Source organism: Microcebus murinus, chromosome 1 (assembly GCF_040939455.1).
Source record: "Microcebus murinus isolate Inina chromosome 1, M.murinus_Inina_mat1.0, whole genome shotgun sequence".
Lineage (NCBI taxonomy): Eukaryota > Metazoa > Chordata > Mammalia > Primates > Cheirogaleidae > Microcebus > Microcebus murinus.
The window spans coordinates 5,193,233-5,207,964 of record NC_134104.1 but is presented as its reverse complement, the minus strand read 5'-3'; the positions used below and the strand labels follow the sequence as shown (position 1 = coordinate 5,207,964).

The following is a 14,732-nucleotide window of genomic DNA, read 5'->3' as shown; positions in this document are numbered from 1 at the left end:
CTCATCAGCAGGGGTGTCTCCTTCTCTTGTCTCTGGGCTCCCTGGGCTCCGTGACCGCTTGTCTAACAGAATATGGCAGAAATGACGCTGTGCCGTTTCCGAGCCAAGCTGAAGAAACTGCCTGTTTTCGACTGAGCCGCCATGCTATGAGGAAGCTCAAGCCACCTTGTGGCAGGGGCCGGCACAGGGAGGACACAGCCGGGCCAGTGAGCCACCTCCCTGAGTGAGCCTCCCCAGCGTGCTGTCCTCACGAGACCCCGACCAGGTTTCAGACTCCTAAACAAAAACGAGTGACCGCTGCTGTTTTAAGCCAACAAGCTTTTGGAAGGTTTTGTTAGGTGGCCATCAATAAACAGAACATCTGCTTGGTGTGAACACCGAGAAGGGCTTTCGTAGCACACGGGTGTGAATGAGGAGGATGCAGCTCCCCACGGGCCCGTCCCCACGCTGCCCTTCTCACCTGGCCGATGTGCCTTTGGAACTGCCATGTTCATCACTCGCCCTCCATCCTGAGGTTTGGGGGGGGACGCAGTGAACCTGCAGATCCCCGATTCTGAAGGGGTGCTGGAGGTCAGACTGTCTGTGTACTCGTTTGTCCCTGCCGTCAACTGTTCGGAGGACGTGTCTGAGATGAAGCACTCCGTGATGGTGAACTTGGCGTGCCTCAGTTGCTCTTCCATCTTGGCGTGTTCATAGGCCCTGGCCAGTTCTTCGTAAGTGGAGGAGGCACTTTCTGTGGAGACCATGCTGCTCCTTGCTCGATCTGCACCGGGAAAGAGGAAAACCGAGATGGGGTGAGTCATCATCACAAGGTGACCCTCTCTGGCTGGTGGCTGTTGCTTCCAGATCACTGTCAGAGCTGGCGGGAGTTCCGGCCCTTCGTCAGAGGGCCCTGCCCTGCCACTCTGAGGTCAGCTTCATAAGCCTGAGCAAATTCAGCTCGGGGAACCTTTGTTTCGACTGACTCACTGGAGTCTGATGTCCCCAGCCTGGGACATTTCCATAAATAAGTCATGCATGCATCTTCCTTAAAAAAATTCTGCTTGTAGTGAAAACAGTTGGGGATTCAATATAAATGAACTGGAGGCCCCCCTCCCTGCACCGACTTGCAAACCAATCTGTGCCATGGAGACTCTCTAATTGGCATGAATGATTTGGGCTCTGCGGTTCAGCTCCTCGGGCTGTGGCTTGGGAAGGAAGATGCAATGATGCCTAGAGTTGAAGATGAGACTGGGCATGGAAATTGGCCACTGGGCAGAATGGTCCTCGAACCCTGGGATCCCTCGATCCCTTTGTTGTTGCCACCCTCTGTGGGGACTAGAAACAGCCAGGACAAAAACCAGGTGCCAGTTTGTGCCTTTGAACGGGGCTGCATCATCTTGGGCAGAGAGATCTCCCTGTATTTTAAAGCCACTAAGAAGTTTTGAGGTCACCTCTATGGGACTCTGAGACTCTGCTCAGAGAAATAACAGCCATAAAAATAAATCCACAGGCCAACCCTCCACCTTTGGAACGCTGGTTTTTGAAGTAGATCATCAAGAACAAAAGAAAAATGACTGTTAAAACTTCCTGCAGCTATTAGGTTCAGATATAATTTCTTTTCAGAATTTAAGGGGGGCGGGGTTTGGCAAGCGGGTGCTATTCTTAGGCCCTGTCTTCTCTCTGAAATCGAGGTGGTTGATGGCACAGACTAGAAGTCTTGCCTTATAATCAACCCCTGCTTAATTGTCAAACGGATCAGCCTATGTCCCCTATAGAGGGCGCTGTGACCTCCTCACGCAACTGCAAGTGCAGAGCCCTAATCCTGGAGAGGGTGGCGGGCCGGACGGGCAATTACTGCAATCGTGTAGGTGAACATTTAAAACCGGCGCTCTTTCTCCCAGCAGGGCGGGAAGTGAGAAGAGAGAGAGCAGCCCCGCGCTGGGTTCAAGACACCTGCAGAATAGATTCATTTTGGTTTGGGTTTGCAGAATTCACCAGGCCCTGTAGGAAGTACAGGCTAGACAGCTGTGCTGGTGACTGTTCGCTAAACAGCTTCCCAGGCTGAAAGTGACGTTTCAAAGAGGAAGGGTGGAGGAAAGGAAGCCCTTTCTCCCTCCTCCCAGGAGCACTATCCCCAGGGACCGAGAGGGCAGCACGCAGGGTCATACCTGTGTCTTGCGAGGGGCTGACGCTGTAGCTGTCGCTCTCCTTGTCTACCGACCCCGCGGCCCTGGGCGTGGGCAGCCTCCAGTCCGTGGTGAGCGTGTGTGTGGAAATGGTGGGGTGCGGTCTGTTGAGGGTCCACTGGCTGGCGTAGCGGTTTCTTGCTGTGGGCCCCGCCTTTGCGTTCCTCCGGGTGGTGGGATCTGCAGAGGGCCAAGAATCACGTCTGCTTTTGTCTCCAGAGCAGCGGGGCCAGCAGGAGGGGCCATGCATGGCGGCTCTGCCCACCCAGCCCTGCCCACGCGCCCCAGCCCTCCGCGAAGCCCTCCTTGACTTTCTCTCGCCCTGTGTCCTGAAAACCTTCCTCTGATGCTCACGCATATAAACCACGCTGCAGGAGAAAGAACACTACATTTGGATTCTGAAGCTATAGATGTGAGCCTTGCTCTTGGTGCTTAATAATTTTGTCACGCCACATACATCATTTCAACTTTCTGGGAATGACCACCTGCTGTAAAACGGGGGAGCTCTGCCCTGTGCCCTAACACGGCTTTCTTTCCAAAGTTCTCCTTCTTTGAAGCCTGGTTATGAATGATCATGTTCCCTCAAAAGATATGCTCATGTCCTAACCCCCAGCAGCTCAGGATGTGATCTTATTTGGAAATAGCGTCGTTGTCGATGTAATTAGTTACGATGACGTCATACTGGAGTTGGGTGGGCCTTTCACCTGGCATGACCGGTGTCCTTACAAGAAGAGGAGACAGGCACGGGGTGGGGGAGGCAGAGAACTACAGGACAGGGGAGGCGGAGACAGAAGTGTCACAGTTGCAAGCAAATAAATTTCTATCCTGTGAACCTACTCAGTTTGTGATACTTTGTTACAGCAGCTCAGGGAACCCAATATGGGTGTCTCCTGTGTTACTGTTGTCTTATGTTTACTCATTGTCTCAATTATGACTGCTGTACTTCCTAAATTGAAAGCTGCCAGAGCAGAGGGACCAGACCTCTTTGTCCAAGCATTGTCTAAGCGCTCTGCATGTGGCAGCACACCTCTTCGATGAAATTGTCTGAACTTGAACAAAGGCACTGTGGATTATTTAATATGCAGAACGAAGGGTTAAGCTGGCACCAGATGGGTTTTACTTCCTGTAGGATCTGAGCCAACGGTAGCCAGGCCACACAGTGGACCGAGTTCTTGGCTCAACGCTTTGGTGAGCGAAGAAGAAGGATATTCTACCAGCAAAGAATGTTGGGCACCAGATGGAGCAGGCCTCCACATTGCCTGTTCTGGAATTCTACGGAAAAGGCGAGGGTTTCCATTACCTGGAATGACTTTTCCGAGGCTCCATGTTGAAAGCAACCTAACGTCCTAGATGGACGTTGAATTTGAATTCTCTGCTTCTCAGAGGGGAACTTTATGCCGTTATCTTTCAAAGTGGTCCGGCCACTTCTAAACACAGCAGTGCACTCACTGCTCAGCTGCCATGAAGTTGCAGAGGAGCCAAACCGAGAGGGCGAGGCTGTGACATGATCGCAGTGACTTATGTATGAGCTCTCCCGAGCCTGGAGGTCTGCCCCGGGCTGGGGCCAGTGGTGTTCCTCTTTGGATCCACCCCCAGAGCCTGCAGTAATCCCCGGCATGCAGAGAGAAGTGGCACAGCCATTGCGTGATGAAAAGAAACCCACAGCTTCTGCCTTCCAGTTCAGACAGTGCCTGTCACTTCACCACACCTGGCTCCATCCTGGGAGTCTGAGGTTTCCAGCGCAGTGTCTGCATGACACCAGCTTGTTTATAATTCCATGACAGGACACGAAAAGCTGACACTAGGAAGAGGCAAAATGACTTTCTTTTTAAATAGAAGATTTTCTTCCTTGCAGGTTTCTAGTTATTGTTCTTTGAACCTCGCCCATCATCCTACGATGCTGGGGAGGAATGCTAAAATGGCAGCCAAATAGATATATTTTAAGAATTCCTGGGTCATCAAAATACTTGGTCTCAGTGCACATTCTATGGAGCATTGATTTTAAGATACACTTCATCCCTTATTTGCAAAAATTCCACAGAAGACTTTATGGGAAGATTTTTTTTTTTTTGCCTCAATTAGAATGTAAATGAGCTATGCTGGAGCTCTCTAGACAAGGTGTGAATTATAATCGCGTTTCTTCACTGAAATGCTGGGAGAGAGGGCCTCAAAGAGATAGGAAGGCAATATTCTGGGTAGGAGGCTAAATGTCTTCCAGGCACTATCCACTTCATAAGTGGAGCTTAAATAAGTGGAGCTTGTGATTGAAATGCTAATGAATCTTTTCCAGGAAATTACCCAACCCCTTACATAAGTTCCCAGCATTCTCATTTTTGGTCTTAACCCTTTGCACTCGCTTGCTTTTTTCTCATTATCCATTCGACATTATCCACACTCGACATCTGAGTGCAAAGGGTTAAGTTTCTTGCAACTACAACTGTAGATTGTTTTGAGTAAGTTTACCCCTGGCATGGGTATTTGGGGGGGGCAAGGGGGTTTGATAGTCATGCTTCGAGGATACAATTATTTCCTCGAACACCCCAAACCCTCACCCGTGTTTCCTCCCCTTGAGCTCACCTCCCTTGGTGGGGCAGAAATCTTCACTCCCATAGTCCCTTTTCCTAGCTGAGATCACCCTACTTGGAAAATTCCCTGGGAAAGTGGCACATGTCAGTCAGTCTCTATTCAAAGCCAGAACTCTTTTCGAGTTAATTTTACTCATTATCTCTTTTTTCCTAGATGAGGACGGTTTTACCAGTGGCCTGATAATGTTGAAAATATAGGTCATGATATTATTTCCTTGAACCACAGCCTGCAGGTCTGTTCTGCACTGAACAGGCATCCTAGAGTCAAAAGTGTCTCAGTATGTAGAATACCGGGGCACTTGACACATTTCTTTAATAATCAGGTTTTTGGAGCCATTGCTTTTTACCTGAGCTGAACTCTGCTGTATCATAGCTTCTGAGAGAGCAGCTAAAATAAAATTTGTACTTGGATTCCCCTGGGCAAGGCTCCTTTGTGTAACTCACTAGCTCATCTACTAAGCAAATAAATGCTGGGATTTACTGCCCCAGCATGGAAAGGATTTTGTTAGGCTCCTCAACATTCTAATACAAATACAACTTGGTGATTAAGCATCAGGCTTGCTAAACGGCTGATCAGTTAGAGGGTAAGTGATATAAATAGTTCCTGGCCTTTCAACATGGGGTCTGGACCCGAACTAAGCTTCTGCTCATTGAGTCAAATTATTTTAATTATCCTGAATTTGGGATAAGAGAGGATTCTGTGGATAATAGGGTTGCAGGACATGTCATGTGTGCTGTGATCACGGTATTAATCTGCTTTCATCCCTTGCTATTGGTTTCCAGATCTTGTAGATGCGGAGGCCTCAGCTTTACATAATGAGTTTGCCAGTTGCCCCACAGAAAGGATGAAACTGGACGGCCTGAACATTCCCTCATTTAACTAGCAAATATTTACCAAGAGCTTATTACACGCGGGGCAGCTGGATGCACCCCTTCCACGCCAGATATTTTCCCCGGTACTATCTCTAGTACCTTTCTGGGTGATAGTATATATATATTTTCCAAAGTCTCAACAATAAAGGTTCAATCTGTGTTGCAAACTCCTATTACTTAATATAGGTACATGTGAAGTCTAATCTTCAGTTAATCCTCAGACATATCTAAAGGACATGTCATCCTTTATGTAGCGTCATGTCTACTTACAGGTACCACAGAGTGGCTGAGTGGTGAGAGCTTTGGTGCCAGCTTGTCTGGGCTTGTGGTCCGTGTCACCACTCCCTGGCTGTGTAACTGGCCAAGTGACCTCATTGGATGTGCCCAATTCCCTCCTCGGGGAGACTGAGTGGCATCACCACCTACCCTTAGAGCTGTTGCAAGGGTTCAGTGAGATTGACGTGCTGCAGCACCCGGGCACGGTGGCAGGGCTCACTCCATAAACCGCGCTTCGCCTCGCCCGTGCTTCCTGCACAGCAAACTCTCGGCCGGCGATGGAGCACAACCCGAACTTATCGGGATGACGGAGGCAGGGGATTTAGTGGGCTGATCAGAAAGGCTGAAGATTCAATTTGGAGGGTTTAACAGACAAACACCCATTAAAAATCATAAAATGAGATGCTAGAGAATGTTTGTGATGCAGAAAGGAGCTGAATATAGCAGAGGCATTAAGAGCAGGAGCTATGTCCTGCTCATTTCCCAGCTCAGCACTACATAAATCACCAGTGCTTGGCACATGTTCTCTGCAGGAGTGAATGAACGAGTACATGACTTCCAGGTAAATATGACCAAAAAAAAAAAAAAAAGAGTTAAGACTAGTACTTATTACTTCATCTGTCTTCATACCTTTTGCAAGTAGAAAAGTTGACTTAAGCCCTCCTAGACTGGCCCTGTTGGGAAGCCTCCGCAGAGTGTGTGGGCAGAGACTTGTGCATGTTAGAAGAGACACCTCTCACCGGGGGAGGGCACATGTCCACCCAGATGACCAGGTATCTCAGGAGATGGAGGACAAACAGAGGGGAAGGAAGGTGACTGCCCAAGTCCTGCTGAAGCTGCTCCACATCCTTTCTTTTCTATTCCCACTGCTCAGCTCTCAGAATTTATAGTTGATGAGTGTTTGTTTGCTGCACACCTACTGTGCATCACACACTGTGGCTGGTGCTGGGGATGAGGACATAAATACAGTCCCAGTTTTCAAGTGGGATCACAATCCACAGGACAGACAGGGGAGTAAACCCTGCAGCAGATACAGCCGGGAACGTGTGTTCACACATTGATTCAGGCAAACAGCAAATTGTTGTGATTTCTCCCATCCTCATAAGAATTTGTTGCAACCCTTTGGCAAGCTAATAGATGCTTAGGAACATAACGTCTACGGTGCAATCACTCTAGTGTGCAAACAACATATTTTAGATACTCTTCTTAAGAAGAAAGAATCCCTGCAATGACAACAGTTCTAACACACCAAATAGAATAATGACATCTTTTGTAGCTGAGAAAATAGAGGATATGAATGAATCTCTGCAAATATGACAAACAGTAGGGAGAAGAACCTGCTCCCTGGGATTGAGTTAACACAGGTGTTAACACCTGGACAGAGGTGACAAGCTCTGGGACACCAGAAATGGGCAGGGGACTGGGCCTCAGAAAGCTCATGGGTTTCAGATTCCTGCAACTGCTGTGGGCTAGTCCCCCACCGCTTCTAATTCTAAATAAAGAGCGGATAAATAATAAGTCCCTCGCACTGTGGTTTTGGAGGAACATTTAATGAAAGAATGATCCTGTCGATTTTTACTAACACAGAGGGTTCTGCAGACGCTAAAGGAATAATCTCCTTTCGGGGATTAGGGAGAGCCAGAGACTGAGGCGTGAATTTGAGTAGAGGTGCCTGATGTTAGTAAACATTACTGAATGGCGTTCATCACAGAGGAAAGAAACATTGTTCTACAAGCTGCAGTGTCTCTGTGTGATTGTGTATCTGCTAAAGCCCTGGGAGAGCAGCCCATCCCTCTCAGAATGAAATGCACTTGCACGACGCTGGCTTTTGAGGCTCTGCAAGAAGAGAAGAGCTGTCTCCGTCTCAGCCCTCACCGCTTTCCCTGCCTCTTGCTGCATTCCAGTGACGCTTCCGCCCCCAACACTCCGGAGAACCTTGGGAGCTGTTCCCTCCTGCCCCTCTGCCTGGCAGGCCGGCCCCTGCTGTGGCTCTGGTCTTGATCCACGTCTTCTCCTCAATGGACGACGTCTTCCCAAACGACTCAGACCCCCCCACCCCCACCCCCAAACTGCTGACTTCCATCACTTCACTCTGCTCCACTTTTGTCTAGTGCTGACTGAGAAATGAAAAATACCTTCGTCCTTTGTTTAATGTCTGCCACCCCCACTGGAATGAGATGAATGTCTCTCTGCACCTTACTCATGACATATCCCCATCACGGAGCACGGAGCCACAGATGCAAAGAGAAATGTTAATAAATATTTGTGAACGCTGAATGAATGCTTTCTTAGCCGTCCCCAGCTGCGCTTCCAACTTTGCAGCCATGAGATGCACACACCTGTCCCTCCCACACGCACCGCGCCTGCCGCTCACCAACCACTGGTTTATATTCTCTGCTCTGACTCGAATTCATGTCTCTGTTGATATTTTAAATGCCATCGGATCAACTTCTCATTATTCCGCGGCTGGGAGGCTCCCGGTGCTTTCATTCCGCTGCCTCTCCCCCGTCTTAACTATTTACGATCAGCCTCTGTGCATTTCTCCGCTGCTGGCTGAACACTGGCAGGGAAGTAGAAACTTGTGCTGATTGTAGCAGAAAGAACTGGTGTGCTGGGGGGGGGGTTCTGTGTGACACCACCGTGTCATATGTCCTCCTGTGGTGCACAGGACACATTTCCAACCTTTGGGGAAGTGTTTCCCAGGGACGGTCCAAACACCCAGCATCAGAACCACCCGGGTGTCTGTTACAATGCGGACTCCCGGGCCAGAACCTCTGGGGGTGCAGCCCCCGGAATGGACGTTTTACACAGGCGCCCGGATGGATCTGATGCACTCAAGAGGTTGCATATACTCCCTGGGGCATCTGACCTGCTGTCTCTGTCTTCTTCCTGCTCTTGTGTCACCGTCTTTAACAATGCCCATGCTGACTGGGCCCAGGGAATGCTGACGCCAGGGATTCATCAGCCTGAAAGCGCGATCCCTTCAGAGTCTACATAACCCTTCTCTGATTTAACAGCGAGAAGCGGCTCAGAAACCCATCAGAGCAGGGCCCCGAAGTAGCAGAAGCCAGGCCAGGCAGATCCTAAGAGAGAAGCCAACAGCTGGATGTCGAAGCTCTTGAATCATGTTTTAAGAGCAAGCCTCTCTCTCACGCACACCCCTTGACAAAGCTACTTCTCTCTCACGCCCCGCTCATGTCCTCAGAATGCACGAATGTCTTTAAGAGGAAGGAGGTAAGGTTAGACAGAAGGCAGAAGTCAAAGGCTTCTTTAGCATGTTTTAAAAACATTTTTCAGATGAACTTCAATGCCTGTTAAAACTGTTTCCTGGATATTACAATGTTATTTAGTAAGCAACCGGTTTGTTTCAAGAAGCTCACTGGTTTTCACAAATGCTTCACAGGCTAGAATTTATAAAGAATGGCTTTTAACATTATAATAATAATTTTCCTAATGATAATACACTACTCCAAGAATGTAAATTTTTTCAAGGAAAGTGATTAGAGGTTTGTGAAGGCTAGACATCAAAGCTCCCAAAATGATAATAATCGGGACATCAATTTCTCAGTCTTTCAAGAGATTTAGGAATAATTTCAATGATGAAAAACAAGACTATCTAATTAATAAGCTCTAGACACGTATTAGGGGATTTAATTTCATTTCAGTAATTAATTTACATATATTGGGGATGCAAATATTAATAACCGAATCTAACATCATCTCCAGGTTAGTGAGAACTATAATTTTTCTCAAACAGTGCGTTCAGGGGGAAAATCATAAACTTTGGTGACAGATCCACAGGTGAATCTTGGTTTCACTACTTATTATATGTAACCTTGGGCTGCTCACCTAACTTCTCTGAGACTCAGTTTCCTCACCTGTAAAATAGGGTCTATAATATCTACTTTATGAGTATGTATCTTGCAGGGTTGTTGCAAGGATCACAAGTGTGACATCGTCTTTCTATGCCAATACTGGCACACAGGAGACACACACTGATGTTAAATACCTTCCGCTTTCCCTATGTTGCCTAAATTAAAAAAAAAAAATTAAATTGACCTGAAAGTTCTGGGACTTTTCATAGTAAACCAATACCAAGAGTTTTTGGCTTCCACCAACATGATTTTAATCAGAGCTAAGATCAAACAATACAAACTCATTATCCCAATTAAAGATGTTATTACACCTCTCTGTTTCTTAGGCCTAGGCCTGGAAAGCCCCACATTTTCATTTGCTAGGGACAGAGTGTTAACGCGTTTTTCAGCACTGATGACACCCCGCGTTTTAAGTGTCGTTGACCACTCACTTGTTCCCGGCCGAGCGTCCGAAACATCCACTAGGGGCCCGGTGGCCTGAGACACGGACTGGTAATGGACCGTGTGGGTGACCGTCAGGGACTTCTGCTTGGCTGCCTCTCCGAAGTCAGCGTCGGTCAACAGGACAGTGGAGCGGTCATCTGCAGAACGGCAGGGCACAGAAAGCCAGGCACGTCATCCCTTTTCCGTGACTCCCTGGCCTCTCCCTCCGTGGGCACTTGTGCTACTGTTAATGACAACAACGGCAGTGGCCTCCACGAAAGAAACACAGGTGGCCACAGATTCAGGTGCTGTGTCCGCATCACTCTGGAGCAGGTGTCCTCCAACTACGGCCCGCGGGCCACACGCGGGTGTTTTTGCCCGTTTGCTTTTTTACTTCGAAATAAGATATGTGCAGTGTGCATAGGAATTTGTTCATAGTTTTTTTTTTTAAACTATAGTCCGGCCCTCCAACAGCCTGAGGGACAGTGAACTGGCCCCCTGTTTAAGAAGTTTGAGGACCCCTGCTCTAGAGGTTGTTAGAAGCTGATGCTTAGGGTTGACTTTTGGAGCCTGAGCTGGGAAGGGGGGTGGCCACGAGGAGAAGGCACTCTGCTCTCCGGGCCCAGTGTCTTTCCGTTAATCAAGCATCGATTTGAGGAGCTTGCTGCTGTGCCTGCCCGCCTAACAGAGGTTCGGACTCATGTGTTTGTCCAAAGCTCATCGGAGACACCGTCAGCAATGCCAGCACCAGCCGGGGACGGGGCTGCTGCTCAGAACTGGTCCCTCAGGCTGCAGGGACACCACCACTGGGGGGCTCGACACTGGGGCAGGCTCTCCCTCCGAACTCGGCCAATGTTTGGAGGGAGGAAAAAAAAGAAGAGAAAATCCAATATTCTAAGCCTATCGATTCCTCTATGGTAAAGGAGTGGAGGTGCAGTCCTTGTCTTCCCACCTTTTGTGAGCTTTCGTCACTCTGGACCATCCGTTCACTGACTTCCCCTAAAGTGACTCACCTGTCAGGTCTCCAGAGTCCCCGTGGTGCAGGCACTTGGAGGCGGGAGGGGCGAGAGCCCGGGTTTAGCTGGGTTCTGGGCTTCTCCGTGCTTGGAGAAGGAGCAGCTGCTTGAGCTACACCATTATTTGGTTGCCTCGGGATTTTCATTACTTTGCTGTGATGCTTTTCACACTTCCTTAAGGGCTTTTGTACTCCAAGGGAGACTTAGGTTAGGGTATATGGATTTTTCATAAATGGACGAGGACTGCAGCCCCGGATGCTGTCCTGTGAGTTCATCAGTCAGGGGGACCCTGCCCCAGCCTGCCCTGACCCCGCGGCGGCGGCGGCCACGGGAAAGCCGTAAACAGCACAGTGAGGCTTCTGTGCCCAAAAAAGGCTCTGAACAGGATGAACCCTACAAAATCCAATTACTCAAGCTCTGGCAGGAAAGGAAAGCCTCTTGAAGTCAGAACAAAATTTCTTGGCAGAGGAACAGAGGGAAGGCTGCCAAGGTGTCTGCGAGCGTCCCAGCGCGAGGTCCAGCCCAGGTTGGCACCGCGGCGGGCACCAGGGCTGGGCTTGGAGGTCCGGCCCCTCCGCCGGCACTCGGCCCCGCAGAGAGGGTTTCGCCTTTGTACAGAGACAGTTTCTGACAACTGAATGGACCTGGCACCAGAGGCTGCCTGTCTGCATTCGTCTTCCATCAGTAATGTGGAAGCAGCACCACGGCTTCTAGCGCGCGGCCCTCCTAAGGGCACGCTAGCTGGTCTGGGGGGCCGGGTTGCCCACGTGTGCTGGGAAATTTCAGCGCCTGTCAGGTCGTGAGGTTGACCATTCGTTCTGGCTGGAGATGAATGCCCCTCTAATATTGGATTCCTGTAGTCAGAGCCCAGAGCGTTTTAAAGCAGCACAGTTCGACCTCCCCAATAATTAGAAAACGCCATCGACCAGCTGTCAGGCAACACCAGGAGGTAAACCACTCTTGGTGATGGATGGTCTTGCGTGCACTGTGATGGACCTGTAGCCAAGGGTCATTACTGCACGCAGGAGTGAGTGACAGGCCTTCTCTGGTGTTAAGCCAGCAAGGACTGGCTCTTGCGGGCCATGCGCCACTCACAGGCTGGTATCTATTTTAACAGCCTTATGGAGAACGATGAACAAATCTAATGAGGCACGTTTAGCAAACATGGTGACCTCCCCAAGGCACATAATTTCTCGATCTCAGTTGCAAAAGTGGCACATTTTCATATGTTGGTTGGAAGGGTTAAATTAAATAATATGCATAAAGCTTTGGCTTGTAAAAGCACAGGGTCAAAGGAATATTTTGATTTTTGAATCCATATTTCAAAGGAAATTTTTGTTTTAATGCCCAATCCACTGAGTTCAATAAAAAGTCCCAGATATCCCTCTAAAAAAATAAAAGGGATTCAAAAGCAAAACAGGGTGCCTTATCCTGATGTGAGCAAGCTAATAAACTCTCATGCAAGTTAGGGCAAGTAGTGCCTCCTCTCACAACACATGTGGTGAGTCTTCAACTGAAATCAGTTGATTGAGGGCACATTGGATTTGATCAACATTTCTCTAAGAGGTGCTGTGCCTGGACCCAAGTGAATCCAGCGCGGGCAGCCCGGGCTTTAGAATTCAGGAGCCATAAGGCCAAGATGTCTCCACTGCTCTGCCCAGCTGGCTTCTTGCTCCTGGCAGGAGGTGGCTGCAGCATGTGGCAGGAGGCAGGTAGTTTTATCCAGACCCCAGGAAAGAGCCACCGAGGGACACATGCCAGCAAACACCTTCCAAAACAAACACAGCGAACTTTGAAAGGAGGCAGCTCACCACCCTGCCGCAGAGTCTGTTTCCATGGAAACTGGAAAGCTTGGAGAATCTCTAAGGCCGAGCCTCATCCGAAGTAGCCTATCAGTGTTGGAGCAGGTGGCAATAGCCCATCCCCATGGCAATGGCACGGCAGTGAAGCAGGCGGCCAGGCCAGGTGGGGACCCTGGCTTTGCTCCTGTCTGTGTGGCCTTGGCAAGCTACATTAACCTCTCTGCATCACAGTTACAAAAAGAGAACCTTTCTCACGTGTTGGCCAGAAGGTGAAATTAAATAACCCACAGAAAGTGCTTACAAAAGTGTGTGTGACATTTAGTGTTCACAATGAATGTTAGCCGTTCTATTACTGCAATGAAAATATAAAGTCTCTGTTTCTGGAACAAATGGCACTATTGAGGCAGGCACCGTGGAGCAGTGGTCTCTGAGGGAAAAAAGCCAGGAAAGTGTCGAGTCACCTGGGTTCCAGGTGACTGAGCCACAAAACCTCTCCTCGGCTGCTCTAAAACCGTGCAGCAAGGGGGCTGGGTGTTTCCCAAAGTGCTGCAAAGGAAACAGTCCCAGGATATTTCTGGGGTGCCAGGGGTGGTTGGAGGATGCCTTGTACAAAGACATTTCTTTTTTCTAGTGTTAGGTATGATTTAAAAGTTCTCGTTAATGAAGGCTGCCTCGTCAGAGGTGTTGGGGAGAGCACAGAGTGGATTTCCAACCTGTGCCGGCCTCCTGGGTTTGTGTGCATTTGACTACAGGTGTAATCCTACAGATGCTGTGGCATCACTAGGCTCCCTGGGAAAGACCCAAAGTGGATCAGAGCTGGGGACTGCCTGTCCCAGATGACCACTGAGCTGTATATAAGGCAAATTTGTAATTAAGTGCATTTGCAGGGGCAGCAATTCTCTACCTTCTAACTTTTACACTCCTGTAGCATTCACGATGCTTTCCCATCTAATATTTCCCAGGCCCTAGGGTTTGGGCTGAGAAGGCATGGCTGTGGCAGCCACGCTGTGTAAAAGGGCAAACAGGGCACCTCACCGATGGTCTCCATCGTGTCTCTCTCTTCGATCAGAAGCTGAGCTCTGGGTATGTCAATGTGCATTCTCAGGGTCTGCTGTTGCTTGCTCAGGGTGTCCGAAGTCCGGGTATTCTTACTGGGAATGAGATTGGGGTGGGGGATACAGTAACAAATTCAGTTCAACGTTACATTGTGCCAACTTAGTTTATGGTCTAATTACACAAATTCCTTGGGGGGAGGGGAAGGGAAAAGTACATGACAGGAGATTTTTTTTTTCTTTCATTTCATCAGACTGGGGGGGGGTTTAGCAAATACAAATTATCAATGGAGATTGATTCCGTATCAATAGCGCCTTCATAAATTTCCCTTTTCTTATGTAAAAGCTAGATGAAACAAACGGAAAGCAATTTTAAAACCAACAACATTTTCACTTGTCAGATGTGAGATATGGCAGGGAGGGCAAGGGAGGAAGGAGATGCACAGCCATTTCGTTGGATGGGGGTTTTACTAATGGATCCGTATTTACATCTGGTGCCATTTTGTTTGTGCTTTAGTGACAAATCACAAAGCTTGTTAGCTTCCCTGACATTAGTTCAGTTTTCCTGATAAGGCATTTCAGAATAGGAAAAAAAAAAATAAGCAATTACTATAATAATTTTATCTCAAAATTTGTGTACCGGAAAATTACTCTTAGAGTGA

At 48.7% G+C, this 14,732-nt stretch overlaps 1 protein-coding gene across 1 annotated transcript in view; it reads right to left on the bottom strand.

The window, feature by feature from the left end:
* The window catches only part of DSCAM (DS cell adhesion molecule), a 682,487-nt gene that overhangs the window by 15,856 nt on the left and 651,899 nt on the right, over positions 1-14,732 (bottom strand). The window contains exons 29-32 of the mRNA XM_076000082.1: positions 14,054-14,169; positions 10,209-10,358; positions 2,151-2,348; positions 461-763 (exon numbers count right to left, since the gene is read on the bottom strand). Of these exons, the coding sequence (XP_075856197.1) occupies positions 461-763; positions 2,151-2,348; positions 10,209-10,358; positions 14,054-14,169 (767 nt within the window). The remainder of the gene's footprint in view (positions 1-460; positions 764-2,150; positions 2,349-10,208; positions 10,359-14,053; positions 14,170-14,732) is intronic.